This window comes from Bremia lactucae, linkage group LG2 (genome assembly GCF_004359215.1).
Source record: "Bremia lactucae strain SF5 linkage group LG2, whole genome shotgun sequence".
In the NCBI taxonomy this organism is placed as follows: Eukaryota; Oomycota; class Peronosporomycetes; order Peronosporales; family Peronosporaceae; genus Bremia; species Bremia lactucae.
In genome coordinates this window covers 4,379,250-4,390,418 of record NC_090611.1, presented here as the reverse complement: position 1 = coordinate 4,390,418, position 11,169 = coordinate 4,379,250, and the positions used below count along the sequence as shown (strand labels likewise).

At 44.5% G+C, this 11,169-nt stretch overlaps 2 protein-coding genes across 2 annotated transcripts; both read left to right on the top strand.

Annotated features, from left to right (window-relative positions):
- Nucleotides 1–9,485: 9,485 nt before the first annotated feature.
- On the top strand, nucleotides 9,486–9,953 carry CCR75_000783 (uncharacterized protein; the record flags this gene model as incomplete). The annotated part of the gene is made up of 1 exon (XM_067958889.1): nucleotides 9,486–9,953. The coding sequence occupies one exon, from the start codon at nucleotides 9,486–9,488 to the stop codon at nucleotides 9,951–9,953; it is 468 nt and encodes a 155-aa protein (XP_067821587.1).
- Nucleotides 9,954–10,647: 694 nt separating this feature from the next.
- On the top strand, nucleotides 10,648–10,934 carry CCR75_000784 (uncharacterized protein; the record flags this gene model as incomplete). Its single annotated transcript, XM_067958890.1, has 2 exons — nucleotides 10,648–10,682; nucleotides 10,727–10,934. 2 exons carry the CDS (start codon nucleotides 10,648–10,650, stop codon nucleotides 10,932–10,934), a joined length of 243 nt encoding a protein of 80 aa, XP_067821588.1.
- Between the last annotated feature and the right edge of the window lie 235 nt (nucleotides 10,935–11,169).

Below are 11,169 nucleotides of genomic sequence, written 5' to 3'. Positions count from 1 at the left end.
GTAAAATGAAAACTGTATTAATATAGTTAAGTGTCTCTTAATCTATCTTTGTAAATGCTGACTTAACTATAAACTAATACTAAACATGTAAATGAATTCTTATCTATCTTATCTTGTAACTCTCTTTGATTACTTCTACAGCTGATTAGTCTGCGGAATAAATAGACATAATGGTCTATACCTATTTATGGATAAGAATTCAGGATATTACTATATAAAGTAATATCCTCCAAATATTATCTACGTTTTAGATAATATATTAATTAACAACCTTTAAGTGTTAATTCTATGTAACGATACACCCCGTTACACCTGTGTTGTGGCAAATCTTCTCCATGCAAAGGATTTTTCACCTTCAGAGTCCATTTTCTAGTCATTTTTGAGAAATTTTCACTAAGTAAGAATGGGGTTGTTCTCTGGCGCTTCCGGTTGTTTGCTTCTATCAAGAAACATGTAGGCCGATCACATTTGAAATAAACTGCCTTCCCTGCAATTGAACGCAATGTAGTGTGGCATAACCATGGCCGCAAGAAAATTCCTGCACAGCTTTTAACAATTCCTCGCGGGTGGTAGATTCTTGCTTCTGGAGGAGGTAGCATTATAATTTTGCAAGTGAGGGTGGTTTGTAGTCTAGGGAATGTTTAGGTAGTGAATATAATGTTAAGTGCGACGTGTACTTTAAAAAAGGTAGTGAATTTAACCAAAAAAAGGTAGTGAATATAACAACTCCCTAAAAAGATTATGCATAAATTGTTCTCAGCATAATCTTCTTAGGGAGTTGTTATATTCACTGCATAAATTGTTTTCAGCATATGGCAGGATGTAGCAATAGACGGATTCCTCGATTGTTATATTTTGCTTCAGTTATTCTACAACGAATACAAACGATCGGCCATCGTCCTTGTCGTTTGACGAACTATGATTGCTCCGTAATCCAATCACAAAGAACGGTGGGTGCGTTGAAGACGCATGCACCGAGTTGTTGGTGGCAAATTCTGCCATCGGCAAATACTCACTCTAACTCGTACACATCCTGGAAGTAACGGGCTAAAGTTGCTCTGTGTAAAAAAATCCCCGTTAAGTACACTTTGTGTTCTCAAGGCGATGGTCAAATACTTAAGTGAATTAATTGGACCCACCACTTGGGTGTGGTTCACATTGTGACCCGCCCTTGTGAATGTGATGCACCTGAAGGTATTCACATTAACGAAGATGACAGTTAGCGTCATCCAAGATACGAGGTATTTGAATCAATACGCTCGCAATACATATCAGTGCATATCTACAGAGATGGCATTTATAATTGTATGTAATAGGATTTATATATAATAAGGTTAAATGTAAATCAGTCTGAAAACTACTTCCTAGTTAACAAGTGCGCAAGTGGAGCCGGATTACCGCTCTTCTAACGTCACTGAAACTAAGGTTTTTATTCTGTTGGGTGAGGTCGCTTAGGCGCCCACCAACTACCTCACTGTGCTCAGAAAATGTGTGCTAGTAGTGCGTACACTAGAAGTATGTTTTCGAGAACACGATTTGTACGTTCCGTTTGACACCGTTAAAAGTTACAAAATCTGACCACTTGGAACTCTTTCAATTAAGTCAACATCTGATTGCCAAATGTTGCGGAGCTACCTTGCTCCTTAAGTCAGAGGAAGACTAATAGACCCAAAGAGCACATAGTTCTATAGAAATAATACGTATAACAACTCAGTAAGTCGTACAAGCTCGTAAAGCTTAGTAAATCCTAGATCAAGGGATTCAGTGATTCGTTAAACCAAGTGGCAACTAGTGCCCGAGAGAATATACCTTAGAAAGGATTTTTTCTCTCACAGATAAAATCGCAAGCCTTAGGAAGGCATTAGACGCTTTAAATCAATAGGGGAACTGAACTTCATTTAATTGTTTGAATCTAAAACATTACCCTAGCTTACATAGATTTCGGCCGCCAGATTTATATCTGGTGGACGACGAGCAGACGTCCACCAAGCTCTCTTCTTCAACTGGATAGACAATCTCGAGGATTATTGCTTCCCCTAGTTTTGAAAAGAACAGATTCCTTGTATGGGTGGGGTTATCTACGGGGGACCAGCTAGGCTCTCTTAAACCTGAGGATAAACAGTGCTTAGCCTCAAAGAGCTATGTACCTAATGGCACGAGGCGTGGGACAAGCCTGGCGCGTTAGTCGCTAAGGCGAGTATTATGGTTTTAATGAGTCATGATCAATACTAATTTTCATAGAAGCGTCTTGCAATTATGTTTTTTTGACGTCCTCCCCCTTAAAGGATATCTGCGATATGCTGAGGCGCTTAAAGCCCATGAAGGTGGTTAAATCACTGTTCGCTTAACGGCTGGGACTCGCGTCACCGTTCCTAACGTCCCATTGAACTTAGGTACAACGTTTTTGGACTTTGACAATTCGGTGGTTAAATCACTGTTCGCTTAACGACTGGGACTCGCGTCACCGTTCCTAACATCCCATTAAACTTAGGTACAAAGTTTTTGGACTCTGACAATCCGGAACGTTGTCAAGCCCTTGGCCCGAGATCGAGATATTTTCTCATCCTTGGTATGGCCTGCTTAGACAAAATGAGCTTTGGATTGATCGGAGGTCAAAGGCCCCAGTCGCAACGCGCAAAATTTCTAGCAAAGCTTTGGCGAGTCATGAATTCACCTTCGCCAGGCAACAAAAACGCTATTGGCGCGAGCCACTGACATAGTCAATCTGCCGAGCCCCCTACCGGCCAATACAGCCATCAGGCACGGAAACCGGGCACCAAGTATACTGTGACCAGGCAATGACCGTTGCCGAAGGAACAAGTCGATTATGTCGATGGGTTCTTATATAAGAGTCATGGCGGGACATGGACGTGAGAGCACATCGCCTCACTGCAGCCCGACCTTCTGTGTGAGTGAGGCAGTCGGTGGATGGCGCGAGTTCACGCTTACAATAAGCTGAGCACAACCTCCATTCCAGCTGAAGCATATCCCGCAGAAATATCTATTGTTGATCTCCATGGGATAGTAAACCATCTTTTTCACGTTCTTGTGAGAGAGCTTGATATGGCTAAACAGCAGCAAGCATTATACTTTGGTAAGGCTTATGACGCCACAAGGGTTGAAAAATGCGCCAGCGATATTCAACAGAGTGGTGGCTCGTTTGATGCGTCAGCACCGCGCCTAAGCGCCCCATTACGTTGACGATGTATCGTGCAAAGTAGGACCGAGGACGGGCTGAGGGAAATTGAGTCGCTCAAGCGTTATTTGGAGGCTGTTTGAAGGACTCTGAGACTCTTATCTGTACGATAACGTGCAAAAGTGCGTCATAAGGGTTCCCGAGATAACTGTATTGGGCAGCATCGCAGGTACACATGGTGTACGAGGAGACCCAGAAAAGGTCAATGCTGTGAAGGAATGCCCAGTTTAATGTCACATGAAGGATTTGCCCCAGTTATAATCGCTCGGTTTTCACTTGCATAACTACAGCAAGAATTATGCAGAGTCGAGTAAGCCCTTGTCTGGCCAACTTAAAAAAAGGAAGCATAATGGGCTTGTGCAAAAGAGCAAGTAGATGCGCTCACATCAGTGAAAATCTCGTGTAGAGGCACGTGTTGGCATCATCAGACACGGATAAGCCCTTTCGCATTGTCTGCGATGCAAGGTAATTTGCAATTGGCAGCCCGCTAATGCAGAAGGATGACGACGGCGTTTACCGTATCATCTATTACCAGTCCCGGCTTCTGAAAGCTGCGTAACTGAATCAACCTGTGCAGACAAGGTGCTACTTTCAATTTATGTATACTCCTGTTAAGTTCAGTGCACCTGTTGCGCACCAAGCCATTTGTGATTTACACGGAACACGCATCACTCCGGGCCACAACAAACTTACTGCACCTCCCACCTGGGATGGCGGCACAGCTTGCAGTCTTCTGTATATACAAGCCGGATAAAATGATTGTCTTAGCCGACCCGAAAAAAAATTCTTACGAGTGTCAGAGAATTTTGGTGGCCCCACCTGGCCGACTATATTCGTTCCTGCAAACAGTTTCAGCGCCTTAAGCCTGCAAATCCACTGCGATACCAACTGATTGTTAGTAATTGGTCAGAATGAATTTCCTGTTTGGCATGCCGCCTGGCCACAAGGGTTGGACGGGCTTTCTCTGTATCGGAAGACAGACTGAGGTCGATGGTGCAATGAGCACCAAGTGCACCACGATTTTAGGAAAAGAGGCAGCTCGTGTTACCGGAATACATGTATCGACTACACGGGATGCCCGAGTCTAAAGTATTAAAATCGGATCGGCATTATACGTCGGTATTTTGGAGTCATTTGTTTGAGCTGCTAAGTAGCAAGTTTCGCATGTCATCAGCAGATTATACACAGACTGATGGTAGGAACGTGCCAATTAAGTCGTGTAAGATGTATGCACACAGTAGCGACTCCTAAGGACTGGAGAAAACTGTTGCCTTTCAGTTAATTTGCAGCGACCGTTTTTTCGCCTTTTAATGAACGTAGCTGAAACCAGAACAGTAACTCTGCTTCGTACTGGTCAAATGTTGAGTTTCATCGCAACACGACCGAAATTCGGAAATAGGACAAAGTTATTTTTCTTGAGCCATCTACCAGCGGGAGATGCCCTAGAAGTTGTGGGCGTCTTATAGCGTGAGAAATAGGACCAAGTAATTTTCGAGCTTTCCACCAGCGGTAGATGCCCAAGAATTTGTGAGCGTCTATAGTGGCACGCTCTAGGAGCGACGCACCAGTTCCATCCAATTGTCGCCATTCGGCCGGCTAAAGATGGCGTAAGCGGTATGGCAACAGTCGCATAGCCGAGTCCAATCCGGCGTGCTCGCGACACCGGCTGGAAACGATCATGTGCCGTCGGTTTTGAGCTTTATGATCAGGCTCTTATTCGTTGAACTCTTCGTTATGGATAGTCTGAATTTTAGATATCTCGTTTTGATCCAATTGAAAAAATGTACCTTCATGGGCAGCGCTAAAATAAATGGTCGCAGCTCGTTGGCGCAGGTGACATGACACTCGCCTCGTCGACGGTAGGCAACCTTGCCTTCGCAACTTAAGGCGTCTTCTTTTTGAGAACAAAGGTTAATTTCTTGGATGGGCTTAATAGCGCGATCATCCTTTAGTTAGCTCGCTGACTTCGTCACCACTTTGCGATGATGGCGCAATATCAGCTCATTCAAGTCGACAGTGTGCGACAGATCTACACTCTCACTGTGTAAGTGGAGTGGGATGGATCAGTAAAAAGTTAATAGCGCGACAGCAACAGTCGTCGTCGTCATTGTAACCATAATCTAAGCAAATCATCACAGCAGGTACGCTTTGTGTAAGGCTGTATGGGTGGGTTGATGAGGACCCACTAGTTCTGCATCTTTTATAAGAAATGATCAGCGCCGTGAGAAGTCACCCTGATTGTGCACACACCAGTTGCTCTAGAGATATCTAAGAGGACTGAAGCAGCACATCGTAGACCGCTCACTGTTCCTTCGTGTTTTCCGTTCGTTATGTCTACATAAGTGTGTAAGATAGTTCTTAAAGAAATTTCGTGTAAGGGCTAGCTGCCTTTATTTTTTACACAGCCGTTGAGTTCATGGACAACTGATACCTGTGCATTTGATTGACCTGCCATTCGGGTGAGGTTCCTACAGTGATACATGTCATGCACACCAGGTGCACTCATTTTAAAGGCGATAATGAACAGCAGGGTAGTGTGTCATCGAGTGACGTCTAGGACGGACGTCCTGCGAGCTGAGGCATAAAACATATACACGCTCGCCATATGTGTGCATCTATAGAGATGACATCTTATAATTTATAGAAATGATTTATACCAAATTTTAATAAATTTGAATCAGTCGTAAGTTTACTTACGAATACAACTAGAAGACACTTAACCGCTTTCGTGACGCCATTTGTATATGAGCAGAAGCTTATTATGTGAGGTTGCCTAAGGCGCCCACTAACTATTACAAAGTATATAATTTCCACGGATGTACATGGTACCAAGTCTCGTCAGCGAATCATACGATTTGTGTAATTTTTTCTACAGCTGATAGCATCTTAGACGACGGATTTGAATGATGACGACGTTTGGAAGCGTATGAATTTTCAGGCGCTTACGCTATGCGCGAAGATTTTGTTAAATTTATATGTAAAATGTACCGGAACTGGTGCTTTAGTTGCCGAGCGCAGCTCAGACAAGTTTCAAACGCCGTCGGATGTGCTCCGATAAGCTCAATAGAGCCGTGCAACAGCACATTTCTGCGTGTTGCGATCTAAATTATCTTGTAAGCACTGTGGCTATGCTTTGCACAAATTCGACCAGAATAGTTGCGATTTTTTATTACATTATTTTGAGCCCTACTGCAGCATATTGCGCTCAGTTTTGCTATCAACAAATGTTTGTGGTGAAAGAGCAGATAGATTCACTAATGTAAGCTTATAAGCTATACTAACCTGCCAATAATTCTTAATCAACTGTAACCTGCTTTTTCTGGTGCTCGCTAAAAATGAACCTAATAGATAGCCGAGCCAAACCATGCGGATTCTGAACATGGAAGCAACAGATATTGACAGCTAGTCCGCAGTTGTCCAACAAGGTCTATTCTAAGACAGGAAATCATGGTGAATATTCAAATTGTAGAGATAGCAGGTTGTGTAATCTACACTAATAATAATGTAGGAAAGATTAATCGGGGTTACCTTTCGCTAGTGCCTGATCTGTATTAGCCAACCTACACTTAGGATGCCTCCGAATACTTCACGTACACGACGAATATAGTATGAGTTTTTAGTTGCTAAGCGTGGCTTAGCTTCTGAAGGTCAATATTAAGAAATCCTTAGTGTCCGGCAAAAAAGTATGTTACATTAATCTAATTAAGTTTCCTCGTACAAGTCCTTCTTATAGACCTAACTTAATATACAATATCAAAAAATGTATAGTGACTCATTGCTTACCGCCCATTCGCGCATCCAGCAGCGATTGACAAAATTATTTTCAGATTTAAGTCAACCCATGTAAAGAATTGTCGCATAACTACCATAGTATTAGCTCTAAAGACAATATTCATTGTTCTTTAATTCATCATATAGGTGACAATTATGTAAGGAACTACCCCCTTACATCACCCTCCCTTCACCCTCCCTTCACCCCCCTTTACCAACAGTCGTTCTAGTGAAATTTACTATCTGACAGAGAGTACAATTCTATCTTTCTGCAAAAGGAAGCACTTGTTAAATTGTAGAGACATTCCAACTGAATCATCACATTGTAACCAAGTTCATACGGTTTGCCTTTGAGATGGCAATCCTTGCGGCTTCACAGGTATGTGCAATCGCAAAAGTCCATACTAAACACTGAAACGGAAAGAATAAGCATGTTAATCAAAGCAATGGGCAACTGCTACTGAAACTGATGCAGCAGATGCGCAGGCGTCAGCTGCGGGCGACAACTCGCCCGCAACTTCGATTGCAAGCGTATTTTACTATATGTCGGATATCTCGTGTGACTCAAATACATTTTGGCTAAGGATCACTCGGGGGCCGTGATAGCTAACCAGTGGGTTCTGGGAAATCGATTAAGAAAGCAATTAGTGGTGTGATCGGTTCGCCCGACACGTATGACGAGGAGCTATACTATGCTGATTTCAACCACTGTGAAATGCTAGTGATATAATTCGCGTCACCATAAAACGAAGTGATCGAAAATTAACATGATAAGGGTGTTGGCTTGTCTGCCTCCATCAGTCAAAATGAAAGGGACCGCAATGTGTTTCGTATGGCTCCTCAGAAAAAGCCTTGGTTGCTCGCAAAGGACAATCTAATTTTTTGGTCAGAAATGACCATTGATCGTTTTACGATTCCATACGATTTATCAAGGCTTCACAAGCCCGTGAGGACGCACACCAGTAATTCACGATGCTACTTTTCGACATCAATGGTTCACTAGCAAGCACGCCAAGTATGTGAAGCATTTAATTCAGGCTTGGGATACATCCACACAGAATGTATAAAGCGTAGGCCGCGAGGCCTGGCTTGACAAACTGGTCACGGTTTCGTGACCCGTCTGAAAAGAGGTCCATGGTCGTGAAAGCTATAAGTTGCACTGATTATCGAGAAAAGAAGATTAATTTTGCATATCGTGGAAAAATTCATATTCCTGTTGCGTTAAGGGCACAGTCGAAGCCTAAGGAATGGCATTGGAGGGTGTGCCTCTCTGATGTGATGCGCGAAGGGATTAATATTTTGCAATTACCTGACAAGCGCGAAGCGCCCTTTTTTCGATGTTCCTTATGGACCGAAGGATTATTAACGTCATACTGTTCGACGAGACCCGAAACAACAATCCTTAGTTGGGAGCAATGCTCCCAACTGTCGTGATAGGATGAATATTTACGCCAGCGGTCGAGATAACTCGTTCGAACTCCTTTTTACATCGCATAAACTCAAGAACATTCCTTACGAGAAATTACTTCTCACCGCTCGAGCTCATACTAAATGCGGAGGAGGGAGATATAGCAAGGTCCGGACAATTTCGTTGGACCCGCATGTTGGGTGACATGTGCGCAATCGCGCCCTCTCCGATTTAAAGGAGGACGTGAACAATGAGCGTGACGCTTTTGATGAGCTAACGTCGACCAAGCAACGCCTTTGCGCTAATCGGGCAAATAATCGAGCTGAGTATCGTTCGCCCAACTGGCAAACAAACAAGCGATTAAGGCGTTTGGCAATGAGCTGGCGACAGGTCATCCCAGATTGCATCCTTTTAGGATCGAATGCAACATCAAAGCCGGTAGCACAAGGTTCTCGCGGATGCTTTGGAACGCGGAGGTTGGATTCGGAACCGGAAGAAGCCTCGTACTGGTAGTACGGGTGAAGACGCTAGACGTAAAATATAGGATACGAAGCAGCTCGATCGTGTATGCAATGCCTTGGCGGTGCACAACACGAAACGGACCGATGTTCGGTGCACACAACCTAGTCTTAGCAACTACTTTTGGAACTCTACTACTCCGTGCATATACTTGCTGTTATTAAAGCGCAGACATAGTTATGTGCAGCAAGTGCAGGGCTACAATGTTATGTTTGGTTTTCACGTTAAATTTGTTTTGGCTGATTAGTAACACTTTGGAGATCGGACTTTTTGTATGGTAGATGAGGGAAACTCGCAATTTTGGCAGCTTTCCAGCGGGATTTTCAGGGGTTAGGGGGGGGCAGGGGATAAGACTTTGACTGGTCACAACCTTGCCAACCCCTACCACAATTTCGCTTCATTTCTCCCATACCTTTGCTGCGCTGCAACTTCAACGGTAAACGTGATTTCTCCAGACAGCTCAAACTTGCCACGGGTTTCTAAGCGAAATGTCATTCGACGCAGATGCTGCAAGCCAAAGCTGAAAAGCGCCAGGAACTCGAAGCAGTTGGTTAGTGACGTGTGTTCACCTTGCCTCTCAACATCCCGAAAATGCTTATCCGGTTGGTTGTGGAAGAAGAAAACACCCAGGAAGCAGGCGCCGATGACGAGGACGAATCGTTTGCTATTGGCGGCTACGACGTGGAATCGGACACTTTCACTTTGCAAAGCTATTTGTTGCCCCACGGCGTTCACCGGGCTATCGAGGCAGACGACACTTTGCTGCAATTAAGCGCGACGTTATTGCTCGCTGCCCAGAAGGAATATATGGACAACGTGACCCTTATACGTTTAAAAGCGCCGACATGTTATTTCAATATGATTAAAAAGCAGTTTACGCGCTTGAAGGCCGCTGTCGCCGTTTCACCAGCTGTGAACACGGCGATTTTTTGCACGGTGCCTTCGACGATGGACGGCGGATTTTGCGAAGTCTTGTGTCGTATCCGTGAGTCCAAAATTCAAGCCGATAAAAGTTCGCTATTCTCCACCTTGCAGTACTCTTCGTGCAAACCGTTCTAGGTAAGTTATCGATGTTAGCGCATTAAGACCAGCTCCATGATCGAAGACGAGGATATTGTTTTGCAGAAACAGTCCTAACTTCGCCTGCACAATTTAAGATGTCGCCGAAAAACCTTTTAAAATATTTCAACCAACCGTCGCTCCAGGTTAGGCAAGGTGCAAACAAGACGCAACTTCTGCACTCACTCAAACTGAGACTGTTTTTTGCTGCGAAGGTCTGGGATTTGACCCCGCTCCTCAAATTAATCCGAACGCTGCCAGAAATTACATGGTCAAGCATTTTAATTTTTTGCACACGGCGGTGAAAAAAGGGCGTTCATTTTGATGGCTATGAGCGTACGGATGTGGTGCAATGTCGCCGAGACGTCTTTCTATCAAAAACGGATTAATTAGAACGGTTTATGCCGGAATGCGAAGGCGACAACATGGATCAGGAGCTGGGACCGAGACTGGATGAAGGAGAAAGATTACACGTCCTCGTGACGCATGAAGCGAGCACCTTCTTGGCGTACGATGGAGCCTGCTACGTGTGGGCACCAGCGGGCGAGCAGCCCGAAAGAAAGGCCAATGACGTTCAATCCACGTCAATGACTCTTTTTGCAACACAATTGGGAGGCTGCGCTAGCAGAATGTTAGCAAGTGGAGGGCGTTCCGAAGGAGGCATGCGTAACTACTCGGCCCGGACAAATCAATGATGGATGGTGGACAAGCAGTGACCGCCTCGCGCAGGTGCGAGAGCGAGCTATATTCATTTTTGAGGCGCGACACCCCAGGTGTATTGCTGTATTTGCGCTTGAAAATGCAACCAGCGACGCAGCTTTTGCGAAGGATGCACTGGTTGCCTCGCGCATGAATATCAAACCAAAAGGAAAGCAACAGAAAATGCGCGCCGCCGACTTTGGAGGCAAAGTGCAGCAGATGGTCTTCTTCACGGACTATCCAGACCCAGGCTTGCGCGGGTACAAAGCAGATCATAATTGAGCGTGGACTGTGGACTAACGCACTGCAAGGAAAGTGCAAGAATTGGTGGATGGGAGCACTTCTTGTTGTGCGATGACTATCCTGCACAACCAAGAAGACTTCCTTGCCCAGAAATGCCAGCTCGGGGAAGTCATACATGCCGCGGGACACAAAATGATTTTTTACCCAATGTTCCATTGTGAGCTCAACTATATTGAAAACTTCTGGGGCGCAGCCAATGTGAACTCGCGAGCAA